The sequence below is a fragment of the Candoia aspera genome, chromosome 2 (genome assembly GCF_035149785.1).
Source record: "Candoia aspera isolate rCanAsp1 chromosome 2, rCanAsp1.hap2, whole genome shotgun sequence".
In the NCBI taxonomy this organism is placed as follows: Eukaryota; Metazoa; Chordata; class Lepidosauria; order Squamata; family Boidae; genus Candoia; species Candoia aspera.
This window is the reverse complement of record NC_086154.1, coordinates 153,088,464-153,100,894: the sequence shown is the minus strand read 5'-3', so window position 1 is coordinate 153,100,894 and position 12,431 is coordinate 153,088,464. Positions and strand designations below refer to the sequence as shown.

The window sequence follows — 12,431 nt, the reverse complement described above, 5'->3', positions numbered from 1 at the left end:
AGTTATCCTGCTGCAGTATTCTGCCTATTTCAAGCTTCTTTACAATTGCCACTAATCTGGTGATGGTCTGAATATGTGGAAATGTTCTGCAGGGCAGCTACAACAGATCCTTTTTCACAACTAATTTTGGAAGTGACATGGCTTAAATTTGTTGGATGAATTTGGCTTAAAAGGGATTTTTGCTGCCAGAATTTCCACAAGATGAGCAAGTCTAGTCTTGAGAGCTGTTGGTGGGGAAAGTTCTTAACCAATGGCAGGCTGGGAAAGTGGTCTGGGAAGTGAAAAGGCAGTGAGCAGGGAGGAATGTGGCTTGACTCAGCCAGGTAAGGCTTGGGGCTCAATGATGTAGTGTGTCTCAGCTTGTACTGCTGCAAGAAGTACGGTATGCAGTGGATTATACAACTACTACTTCTCCTCAGGCTATTGTCGATGTGATGGTAAACCTGCAGTTCACACTGGTAGAGACACTCTGGAAGACTTTTTGGCGATATAATTTGAACCAGCCCAGTGAAACCACCCCTATAGTTATGTGAGTATGACTGCAAAGTTATCATTTCGTGTCCACGTGTGCAATGTGGCCCACTCGATTTACAGCCCTCCCAGAAAGGTTAATTGCAGCCTTTAAGCCCCAAAAGGTTGCCAACCCCTGTCCTATAACCTGGTACCTAAAAGTATTGGTGGATTCCATTATGGAAGGACTGTTGGCAGGGCAAATGAAACGTTAACTTTGAAAGGGAAGTTAATTAGGAAATATATTCTCCCGCTCATTGATTGTTCCTATGGAAGAACTGCTGGCAGACATGCTGGATCCTGCAAAAATGAGTTGCAGTTTTGTGGTGATTCTTTGTTAATTTGGCATATGTATGTTTGCTATTTTAGCCATGATGAAGCAGAGAAGCGTCTCCCAAAGAGCTGCTTGGTGATACTGTCCAAGTATGAGCCTGTTCTCAAATGGACAAAAGACTGTGACAACTTGCTATACCAGGGGCTGGTGGAGGTCCTCATCCCAGAAGTGCTCCGGCCCATTCCGAGTAAGCTTACTGTGCACGGCTCATGTTTTCAGCCAATAACGGGCTATGACAAACCTAGGGCAACCAGTGGTGGAAGGAGAAACTTCAACTCTTGGAAGGGTTCTTCCCCCTTCTCACATTGTGAATTTAACCTCATGTCCTGTGATCGGTGGGGTGACAATCTTGTTTGGTTGAGATGGAAGCAGTTAAGTCATCTCTAGGTGGTTGTCTTTGCTTACTCGCACTGTACCTCCATAACTTAAGAATGCCAACCACCTTGAAACTGCCTGTTTTAGAGCAGAATGATTGTTGTGGTTCCAATTCTGCTCCAGGTGCCTTGACACAAGCAATCCGAAACTTTGCAAAAAGTTTGGAGAGCTGGCTGACAAATGCTATGATGAATATTCCAGAAGAGATGGTCCGAGTGAAGGTGAGTCAAAGAGCATCAAGTTGTGTGGCAGGAAGGGTGGATCAGTTTTGGATGTTTTCCGTTTTTTTTCTTTTTAATAGTAGGAGATTCTAATGTGGTATTCTTTGGAGCCTGAGGTCTGTGGTAGGGCAGACTGATAGACACTGCTAACACCACTAACACTTCCTTTGCATACTTGAAGCCAGTGTATCACATTCGTCTTCCCGTTTTCTTTTGGAGTTTATTTATTTGATTGACTGATTGATTTATATAGCCTCCCTTCTCACATAAATGATCTCGATGGCTTACAATAAAATAGATAATATACAATAAAAATAAAAAAAAATAGCAGCTGAGCTTCATAAATAACCATCAGCAAAGCCAAGAGGCAGGCTCTATCACCCTCCCAGGGTCCCAGGCACAAAACAAAGTTTTAGGGCCTTACGAAAGGCCAGCAGGGCCAGGGCTAACCTAATCTTAGGTGGAATAATGTTCCACAGGGTGGGTGCCATGGCTGAAAAGGCCCTTCTCCTGGGCCTCACCAGCTGACGCTCCTTAGCTGATGGCTCCCAGAGCATGCCTCTCCTGCTGGACTGGGTGGGACCGGTAGAAACAGTCCCATAAATACCCAGTCGCCAACCATGAAGGGCTTTAAAGGCAACTACCAGTACCTTGAATTGCACCTAGAAGCACATTGGAAGCCAGTGCAGCTCATGGTGCTCTGGTGTCACATGCATCAAAAAACCGATGCCATTAACTGCCTGTGCTGCTGCATTCTGCACCAGCTGAAGCTTCTGAATGCTCTTCAAGGGCAGCCCAAAGCAGAGCACGTTGCAATAGTCCAATCTGGAGGTCACAAGGGCATGAGTGATCGTGAGCAGGGCCCCCCGGTCCAGGAACGGGCGCAACTGACACACAACCCAAAGCTGTGCAAAGGCCCTCCTAGCCAGGCTGCCACTGTGTTCTTTTTAATGGTCTCCAGGCTCCTTAGTTCCTTCTCACCAAGCACAGCTATGAGAAAAAAAGTTGTGTCATTTGTGTTTTCTCTCTCAGGTGGCTGCCGCAAGTGCCTTTGCCCAGACCCTGCGACGTTACACCTCTCTGAACCATCTTGCCCAGGCTGCCCGGGCTGTTTTACAGAATACAGCTCAAATTAATCAGATGCTAAGTGACCTCAACCGGGTTGATTTTGCTAATGTCCAGGTAACCAGCTGCATAGTTATGCCCTAGTTCAGCCATGCTGTCTTTTTTCTTCCTTTTCCATTTGGAACTAGAAAATAGAAATGTTTCATTTTCCTGTTGACTCAGCTGGACTGGGTACTATTAATCACAAAGGCTTTTCGTTGCTATTATTTTTGAAGAACTGAGTAGCCAATATAAGAGTTCCATCAGATGCAGACATAAGATTTAATTTGCTAGGCCCATCTAGATTAGCACTCTTTTTCAAAAAAATGAGTTTGAATTTGCCTCATGAAGCTCACTATCAAAGTTGTTTTCTCATTTGTTTCTCTATAGTGTTTATACCCTACCTTTCAGCCTGAAGTTTCCCTGAGTGGGTTTTAGAAGGGTAAAAGCCAGACCATCCATGCTGCCAGGTTTACCATCTAAATGACACTTTACAGAAGGAAAAGGAAAATCGTAATTCAGGCACCAGTTCTTAATGTTCATCTTTCCTGTAATGGCCAGTTGTGATGGGAGTGGGCTACTCAAGAAAGCCCAAATGATACCATCACTTCCAGAGCGGAGGGACCTGTTGGTCTTCCTCACAGGGCAGCCCAGATGGCCTCTGTGAGGAGAGAAGGAAAGATCCTCATTCCCACTAACCATTCTGGAAAATCTAGAGTCCGTGAGGCACTGGATCTTACCATCACTTCCAGAGCGGAGGGACCTGTTGGTCTTCCTCACAGGGCAGCCCAGATGGCCTCTGTGAGGAGAGAAGGAAAGATCCTCATTCCCACTAACCATTCTGGAAAATCTAGAGTCCGTGAGCCACTGGATCTTTTTCATGGCTCATCATTTAGGCAGAGAAAACATATTTCATAACAGCCATATTATTGGCCTTTTAGTACCAAATTACTTTGGCTGCTCTGTTTCCAGAACTCTTTTATGCCATCTTGGATTGGTCTTTGACTTACCCGGGGGGCAGGGTGTGTGTGCAGCAATTACATTGAAGAATTTTCTCTTTCTCCTTGCTCCTCCAAAGGAGCAGGCCTCATGGGTGTGCCGGTGTGAGGATCGTGTGGTACAGCGACTTGAGCAAGACTTCAAAATGACTCTGCAGCAGCAGAACTCTCTGGAGCAGTGGGCAGTGTGGCTGGACGGTGTAGTCAGCCAAGTCCTAAAACCCTACCATGGTAGTCCCAGCTTTCCCAAAGCTGCCAAACTCTTTCTTCTCAAGTGGTCCTTCTATAGGTAAGTAGAAAGTGGGAAGCAGATGTTAGACATGCTCCTTGGTGCCCAGGCTATAAATATAATTAACAAGCCATGGTGTGTTGCGTCAATGATACGTACATCATTGGGTTATTTCTCTTTCCAGCTCCATGGTGATTCGGGATTTGACCCTGCGAAGTGCAGCCAGTTTTGGCTCCTTTCATCTCATCCGCCTCCTCTATGATGAATATATGTACTACCTGATAGAACATCGTGTGGCTCAGGCCAAGGGCGTGACTCCTATAGCTGTCATGGGAGAGGTAGGTCTTGTGGTTGTTGAACATAAGAATGAACAGCTGGCAGAAAGAGGGTTCCTGCAAGCTCTGATTATCATCCATTTGGCAGAGGTGTCCTAATTAAAGAAGTGTTTTCAACTCTTTCCCCTGTATTTATTATATGGAGCTTTTATATAAATTCAGCTGCCTTATAACTCTACGTCAGAGGATCGGTCCTTCTGATCTGATAGTACTTTTGTAGTAGCTCTGTATTTGAAGTGGTTTTGATTAATAGGAGATGCCAGATTAATTCAGGCTGGGTCTCCAGTTGCTACCACTAAACCCAGAACATAGTTATAAATGAAAAACCATATATCTATATATGTATATAAATGTGTATAAATATACATAATAAATAATAAATACACAATACATATATAACCATATATCTTTATACTCATGCTTTATAGCCAGTGGGATCTGCTGTGCAGTGCATTCAGGAGCAAGAAGTTATCAAAAGAAAATTGTATGACTGTATTGTGGGGCTATGCAGCTCTGTATATTCCTATGTCTCTCCCTACACAATCCTGCCTCTTTGTAGAGAGCATCATTGCTTATCCATTTTTCTTATTTCTTTTTAAGTTTGCAAACCTGGCAAGTTCCTTGAATCCTTTGGACCCAGATAAAGGTACTGTCTAGCTCTTTAAGGACTCAATTGTTTGCTTAATGTTAGATTGCTTGGGATCATTACTCTCTCCGTTACAAATGAGAGTTAGTTCCTTCCATTTGTGTGAAAAAGCAGCTCTAGGGGGCAGGGGAGTACTTAGATCTGTTCACTGAACAGAGAGCTATGCCTGAAATTGATTCTGCTCCAGTACAAGTTGGCTGTCTAGGGTTAGGCTATTGATACCAAGATTGAAAGAGGAAGACAGTTCATAGCAGAGAGGGATCCATGGAACTTCATGTAGTGATTATCCAGAACCTATGTCAGCCATCCAAGTGTGGGAATGCTGCTTGGGTAGCATGTAGAACATGCTAGATTCCAGTGCTGCATACCTTTGGGTGGTCTGCATTTACCTCATTTCCTGGAAGGCTTCACAGTACAGTGCTGAATGAGTCCTCCTGCTGTCCATGTACAGGGCTAGCTCATAGGATGAAATTAAGGGTATCTGCACACCTGGGAGATCTCTTGGCTTCAAACTCAGCACAGAGAGTGCAGTCAGAGACTTTGATCCAGCTGCATTTCTTATGTGTCTGTTCCTTTCTGTGGTTGAGTTCACATTTTGTGTTAAGCCACACTTTAACTATAGTTGATTGAATATATCCAAATGGGCTGGGTTCATATAACACAATAAGGCATAAACCATGATTTCAATTGCATTGGCTGGATTCACATCATGTGGTAAGCTGGGGTCAAGACCCGGACATCACACAACCTTTAAGGTTTTAAATTACACATTTTCAGTTCTGTTCTACTAACAAGCTATTTGAATTCAGTTTTGGGGGGAAGGGGGTTGTTATTAAGATGAGGTAAGTTCTTAATGTTATTTTATGGCATTTATTGTGCTGCTCCTGGTTTAAAAGTTTTTTGTGGATGAGTTTTTATTCTACTACAGCTTGGAATTTTACTATTACTTATGGTAGTGTTAATATGGATTTATTACTTGTCTTTTGCTGCCAAGACAGATGGAGTAAAAATCATTTACAGTCATGGGAAAAAGCACACCCTCTTTTTGTTCTATGGTTTTACGTATCAGGACATGATAAAAACCTAATTTTAAGACCTGCTAAGGACCAGATGATTTTTATGTCCTGGTGCATAAGACTATAGAACTCAAAGAGGGTGTGCTTACTTTTTCCCATGACTGTAAGTCAGTATTAAAAGCAGAGGCAAAAAATACATAATTTAAATTATATATTTTAAAAAATATATAATTAGGTCAATTTATTTTACTTAAAATAACATTCTAAATTTATTGTTGATTTTTGACATATAAAGAATGAACATGTGAGCAGCATTCAGCATATGATTGTCACAGCCAAAGATTCAGATTTAGTCATATAAATAGAATACTCAGAATAATAAATGGCAGCTTGTAATCCAAAAGCAGTAGTATTACAACTTTTAATTGTGATATCAAGAACACATTACCAACTGATGTTTGATTTATTAATATTTTAAAATGGGGGAATTAATTACATCAAGTGAATTAATAACATCTGTTAAAGTAGCACAATTATTAAAAATCAGTGAGAGAGTCATGATAGGCAGAAAAGTCTTCAACTAAAATAATAAATCTTCAGTGATTAGAAAATAAATGATGTTAAAATTAATATCCATTCATGTTTCACTGTTTCTTTATATTTTAATGAATTTCTGTAAATTGATTTTACTAACAAGATATTTGTATTATCAGAGAAATAGCATTTTTTGTGATTTACTGTGTTCTGATTAATTTGCTAGAAAAATTTTCCATAGAAGTTGTTCTGTAAACATTAGTTGGTATATTATTATTCAAATACATTATATTGCAAGAGAGGGGAGTGAGAACAAAAAATTCCAGAAGAGTCCAGCACAATACCAGAGTCCACTTTTTCCGTTAGCCCATTCTGTGGCTAAGAAATTGCTAACTGGTCAACACAATGTTTACAGTCTGACCCTCAATTCAGACTGAAGTCTTCGTTCTTTCTGCCTTCTGATCCCAAAATGTGGTGTGCAAGGTAGGTAATTTTATCCCTGGCATCCTTTTTTTCCCTCTACAGTAATTAGCCACTGTGTCTGAAGTCTAGCAATTTTGATCAGTTTAGGGCCAACCTATTTCTCTGTGGCAGAAGTGACTGAAGGGGTACTCAGCTTTGAAGTGACTGCTTGGTAATAAGACAGCCCCTAAGAAAATGAAGTCTCAGTGCCTCAGTGCTCAGGGTCTAACTGGCTTTGTGCCCCAGATTGCTGTAACTGGCTCTTCTTTTGAATTAGATGAGGAAGAGGAAGAAGAGGAGGAGAGCGATGAGGAGATGCCACAAGAATTGTCCCTTAGCTCCAATGAATCCAGCAGCCTAACAGCCGAGTCTATGGAGCCACCCTCGAAACTGGCACGGACAGATTCACGGGGCATCTTTGTGCAAGCACTGCCCTCCAGTTAAAGAGAAATAAAGGAGGGACTGACTACTAAGTGGCCAGCAGGAGGCCAGGGTGCATCTTGCACTGCATTGTGCTGCCCTGCGATAAAGATGTGCTGTTCCCTGTCTCCGAGTGGTATGCAATGCGCTTTCATTTCATCCCCTTCCCTGGCCTACCTGTACCCAATATAAACCAAGTAAGAGCCCAGGAATACTCACCCTAAAAGCCTGCCTATTAACTGGCAGCACTGGGGTGCTTGGTTAGTGGGCTGGTCATGGTTTCACTGATTGGGCCAGTTTCAGTTTTAGCTGCCTCCCTGATTACCATAGGTAATTTGAAGCTGGCTTAAACCATGACCCCTTCACCCATGGCTGACTTTTGAAGGGAATTTATGTGCTTGACCAAGCATGGTCCCAGCTTATGCTGCTGGGAATGCATAAAGCCCATGCTTCTAGATTATAAAATTGGCCCCAGTTTACCAAGGGCCTGCCTTTTCTGCCTCTTGGCACGAAGTATGATATGCAGAGTTTCTGGCAAACCTCAGTTAGTTGAGCCACTGAAACTGATTCTTGGTGAGTGATTCTGTCCATTAGTTGGATCAGGCTGAATGTCATTATATTGTGGGAAACTCCTTGTGTCCACCTGTTTCTTGGTGCTGAGCATCTGTCTTATATTTCTCAAGGCTGCTGGAACAGAGTTTGGATTTCCAGAAGCTTGGAGAGAGATAGTCAATGCTTGGGTGTAGGGCAAGAATTATTCCAGCTTGGGTGAAAGTTTCTGTGTAATAATCAGCATTGACTTCTTAAAGCTTTCTGTGGCAGTGGCTGAATCTATAAGTGGATTTTCTCAGTACAGTATACGCAAACTGGGCTTTGAACTATTCAGCGGGGTGATGTTATTTGGAATAGGGCAGCATACACTGTGCAGCTGTAACTATCCAAGTTTGGTTTGCCATAGATGTGTACATAATGATCATTACTAGGACATGTGCCATCGGCTGTACCTGTCTTTCTGGCCCAGCAAGATTTTGGCTTCAGGTTAACAGTTACATTTTCTTTTTAGAAGGAAAAAACTTTCAGCATCATGGTTTCAGTTGATGCATCTGGAAATTGTGTCTGCCATTTCTAGATTTGTAATAGAGCTCTTTCTGGTTCTTCAGCTGCTTAGATTGTCCAGTGCTTATTTCTCTTGGACAATTCATCCCAGGCCCACTGTTAAAAAAATTGAGCCTCATGTTAAATATATCTAAATTTACAGATGCTTAATGTACACTTGAAGTTCTGCTGCAAGGCCTTTCTGTTTCTATTTCCCTACTTTTTGGGAGCAGGGTGGCAAGCAGGAGCAGCATTCTATTCATATGCTTTATTATCCCTGATTAGTTTTTGTATGCAGTTTTCAGACTATTGGTGCTTCTTCTGACAATTGTGATATACGTCCAGCTCTTGGCCAGATTCTGGTATTACCTGAGACATGTCAGGAAATCACACTTGCTGTTAGCATGAAGCCAGCCTAAGTGAGCCATTTGAACTCTGCTAGCACATCAGACATAAGTAACTCAACCTGTTTTGCTAATACCTTTTATTTTTGAAGCCTTACTTCGTAAGCTAATGGCATTAAAAATACACTTAGCCTTGGCAGTTGCTGGGGCTGCCCTTCTATTGACCAGGAACAATGTTTAGAAACATTTACCCCACTGTTGCCTTCTTAAGGCCATTACAATGATGGAGATTGGAGCGGGGTTAATCGTTTTTGAAGTGCTTGTAGTCCAAAGATTGCCTGCTACACAGGAATAAAATAGGATGTGGGTGTAGGAGCTGCTACAATCTACATAAGAATGGAACAGGGTGCATATTCATCTCAGCCTAAACTTCTATTAGTCCACCATTACCTTATTGCAGAATAACTAGAACAGAGAATTCAACAGAAATTATACTGGTTGAACTGATATGCAGACATTTCATTGGCAATGTGCTGAGAAATAGGAAGCAAAACGGACCAGAGAACATCTGGGGTATAAGTAAGTACAAAACCATAGACGAGGATCAGCAATACAGATTTCCTTCCTATTTGCATAGGATAGCATAAGTGATCATTGTAAGTCAACGTGATTCATAGTTTACCACACTGAAATTGTTTTGACTTTAGAGTTATTTAGAAGTGAGCATGAAGACTTGGGTTCCGTTAGCAACAGATGCTATTTTATTCTGCAGCTGGGCAAAATTACTACAGTGCCATTCTTCACCTTTTGACTAAATCTTAAAGATTATATAAAAGTATATGTGACTCTGTGAAAATAATTTGCTGATTGCAGGCTTTCTAGAGAATTATTTAAGCAGTAATAGCTACTGATCTTTGAATCCAAATCAATGATACTACTGTAATAATTCCCCTGCAAAAGTCTGTTAGCTATGTCTGTCAAAAGGAGTATCTGTAGGCTTCTGAATGATACAGATGGGCAGGGAAGGCTGTTCAAAACAATCTAAACTTCTGTAGCTTCTCAGGTCTTAGCCCATCTCTACATGCTACACATTTAGCCCAAGTTTCCATATAAAAGCACTCAGTCTGATAAGTCAGGCTGACAGCTCATTTCTGGTTTATCTAAATTCACTGAGCAAGAAAACAAGTCTATGAAGGGTATGTGCTGCAGGCAAATGGCCTCCAGTTGCTATTCCTCCTTAGGACACCTCTTCACAGTGGAAGCCATAATGAAAGAAACTAATTTTTGCAGTGTTATTTCCATCCTCAGCTAAATAAGCAAGCAGCTGATCCAACTTCAGTCCAGGATAGGCTCCAATGATACAAATGCAGCTTGCTTAGCAGCACGTGACATTAGAGCACCAGGATCAGATACTTCAGGATTCTACTCATGAAGTTATCTTCTGTCCAACTCCTTTTGCTACAAAATGTGCAAGTCAAATTGTGGTCCCTCTTAAATACGTAAGCCTAACAAATAGCCCAAGCTGTGAAGCGGCATGATCTTGAAAGGGAGTGAGTGGAGGAAAAAACACAAGTTTGGACCTTTTTGCTTTGCTCCTGAAGCAAAATGCTGCCTTCAAGGACAATTTTTGCACATAAAGCACCCCTTAGTTTTGAATTACAGCATAGATGGCACTTGCAAGATGCAAAAGACAGAGAAATATTCTCCTTTCCTCCTTTAGTAGAGGTGCCAGAGCCAATACCCCCTTGCATGAGAACTCAGTCTCTCAGCGAAGCACCTTAATTACCCTACCTGGCTCATCTACCATTTTCATAAACAATTTGTAGCAAAGCAGCACATGGTGTCCATTGTTTCTACAGTATGTTACTTGTGGCATACCTAAAATCTCAACTCCGTTGTCCCGGATGTGCGCATAGCTTGGTTTGTTGGGTATATGGGTATATCCATCAGTGAACAGTATGTTTCATGCTCCAACAGAGACAACCAATGATATCTACAAGGGACAGGCACTAATCAGGTTTTGAGAAATAGATTCCTCTTTTCCAGCATTTCCCCCCGTCCTTGCTCTTTGAAATGTATGCAGATTGGCATTTAGCTTTACAAAAGTCCTAACTCTGGCAAAGAAAATGGATCTAGTTGTTTGCAAAAATCTTGCTTCTGTGAGCTAGCTATTCCCTCTTTATAAACTGTGCATAATGCTGGATCCACCAATCACACAAGACCAACAACATGAATAAGCTTACCTTTGTATTCAGTTGCTGCCTTACACAACAAAATCCTTTTCCTCTGAACCAGGATTATCTCCACCCACTAAGCAAATTGGCTGCAGAGCAGCTAGGAACAGTTGTTAGCAAGCCCAGCTCAGTCTGGATACTGCAGACTGCAGAAATACTTGCTGAGTATATTTAGTAGCCCACACAAACCAGTCCTGTTCCCTCTCTGTGCTAGTAACTAAGCAAACAGATCTGATTACTTGCTACTCTAGTCAAGGTAATCACTCTTCTGGTTTGTAACTGAATATTAGATATTCTAGTTTTAAACAAAAATATCTGTGCTTTTATATGTAATAACTAATTCTTGTTCTATAAACCACCTAAATATTGTGAGATTGGTGAAGATAAATTACTTGATATTTTTGGGTTTTTCAACCATCATGGCCTTATTTGTTCAATTTTTCCAGTGTTTTAAACCTGTGATATAGATGTTTATTGCAAAATCTACATATTGTATAAAATATATATTTTGTGTCAATCTTTTGTGCGGCGGCAACAGCAGCAGCTTTAGCTGTACTATAGACTTCAAGTGGAGTCTGAAGAGCTTTGTAGGTGTCCTGGGTCCATGAGATGGGCAGTGCCTGTGGTCAGATGATGTATGTGTGTGTAGTCTAGAGTGCAACAGCTGTTTTCTACCTTTTGTAGTTCTTTCTTAAGAAATAAATTCAGCCGTGTTCTTTGCCTAGGATGCTGCTTGCTTACTCTTGCCAAAATGACTTCACATTTTAGCCCTTGTGTGCAAAATTAAAGTCAGGACATCTGCTTGGCAATCCCAACACAACCTCTATGACTTGGATGAGCCTTAATTGTATCTAAACCAGAGGTTCCCAAACTTTCCCAGTTCATGGCACTCCTAGTGGTTCTCAAATTGTGCACCATGGTGCCCACAGATGCTGCAGCAGATTCACTAACAGTTCTGCTTATTAAGTAGTAAAATATCCTATGGTGCCCCTGTGAGTTTGCAGCAGTGCCACGGCGCACAGTTTGGGGACTGCAGATTTAAGCAATTAAATGTTAAAATATAAAGAGGATCAGAGCTATATTCCTCCCTTGATACAATTTAGAGAGGCAACAAACAGCAAAGAGGAATAAAACCACATCTGAAATCATGTTCCGAAATTCATTGCCTGGTGCCCCATCCCAGCAGAGCTACTTAAATAGATGCATACAATTGATCTTTTAAGAAGCTACTTTAACAGGAATGAGCACAGCCTTATAGGGAATTTTTCTGAGACAACCAGATGCCGTTCGGCTCCCTTTTGCTATTTCTCAGTATGTTCTATGTGACTATAGCCTCTGCAATATAATTTTCTTTTTAGCCAGAGGCTTTCAGGCAAGCATGCTTCTATTGGAGTTATATAAAAAGGCCATTAGTCATAACAACTGTAAAGTGGAAGAAGCTTATATTAAATTTCTTAGGGTTTGAAATTACTACAGTGATGTTTTTTGCTAACATGTGAATTCTATTCATGAGGACTACTACCTCTGATTCGAAGTGAAGGTTACAAGTAAAAGGGAAATAATGTTTCCTCTCA

At 41.4% G+C, this 12,431-nt stretch overlaps 1 protein-coding gene across 4 annotated transcripts in view; it reads left to right on the top strand.

Annotated features, from left to right (window-relative positions):
* RFX1 (regulatory factor X1) overlaps positions 1–7,312 on the top strand; it is a 58,827-nt gene extending 51,515 nt beyond the window's left edge. For all 4 annotated transcript variants that reach the window (XM_063294358.1, XM_063294356.1, XM_063294357.1 and 1 more), the window contains 8 exons: positions 420–529; positions 880–1,031; positions 1,343–1,440; positions 2,473–2,622; positions 3,623–3,831; positions 3,956–4,109; positions 4,707–4,752; positions 7,042–7,312. In XM_063294358.1, the coding sequence (XP_063150428.1) occupies positions 420–529; positions 880–1,031; positions 1,343–1,440; positions 2,473–2,622; positions 3,623–3,831; positions 3,956–4,109; positions 4,707–4,752; positions 7,042–7,208 (1,086 nt within the window). In that variant the 3' untranslated portion in view covers positions 7,209–7,312. The remainder of the gene's footprint in view (positions 1–419; positions 530–879; positions 1,032–1,342; positions 1,441–2,472; positions 2,623–3,622; positions 3,832–3,955; positions 4,110–4,706; positions 4,753–7,041) is intronic.
* The last annotated feature ends 5,119 nt before the right edge of the window (positions 7,313–12,431 follow it).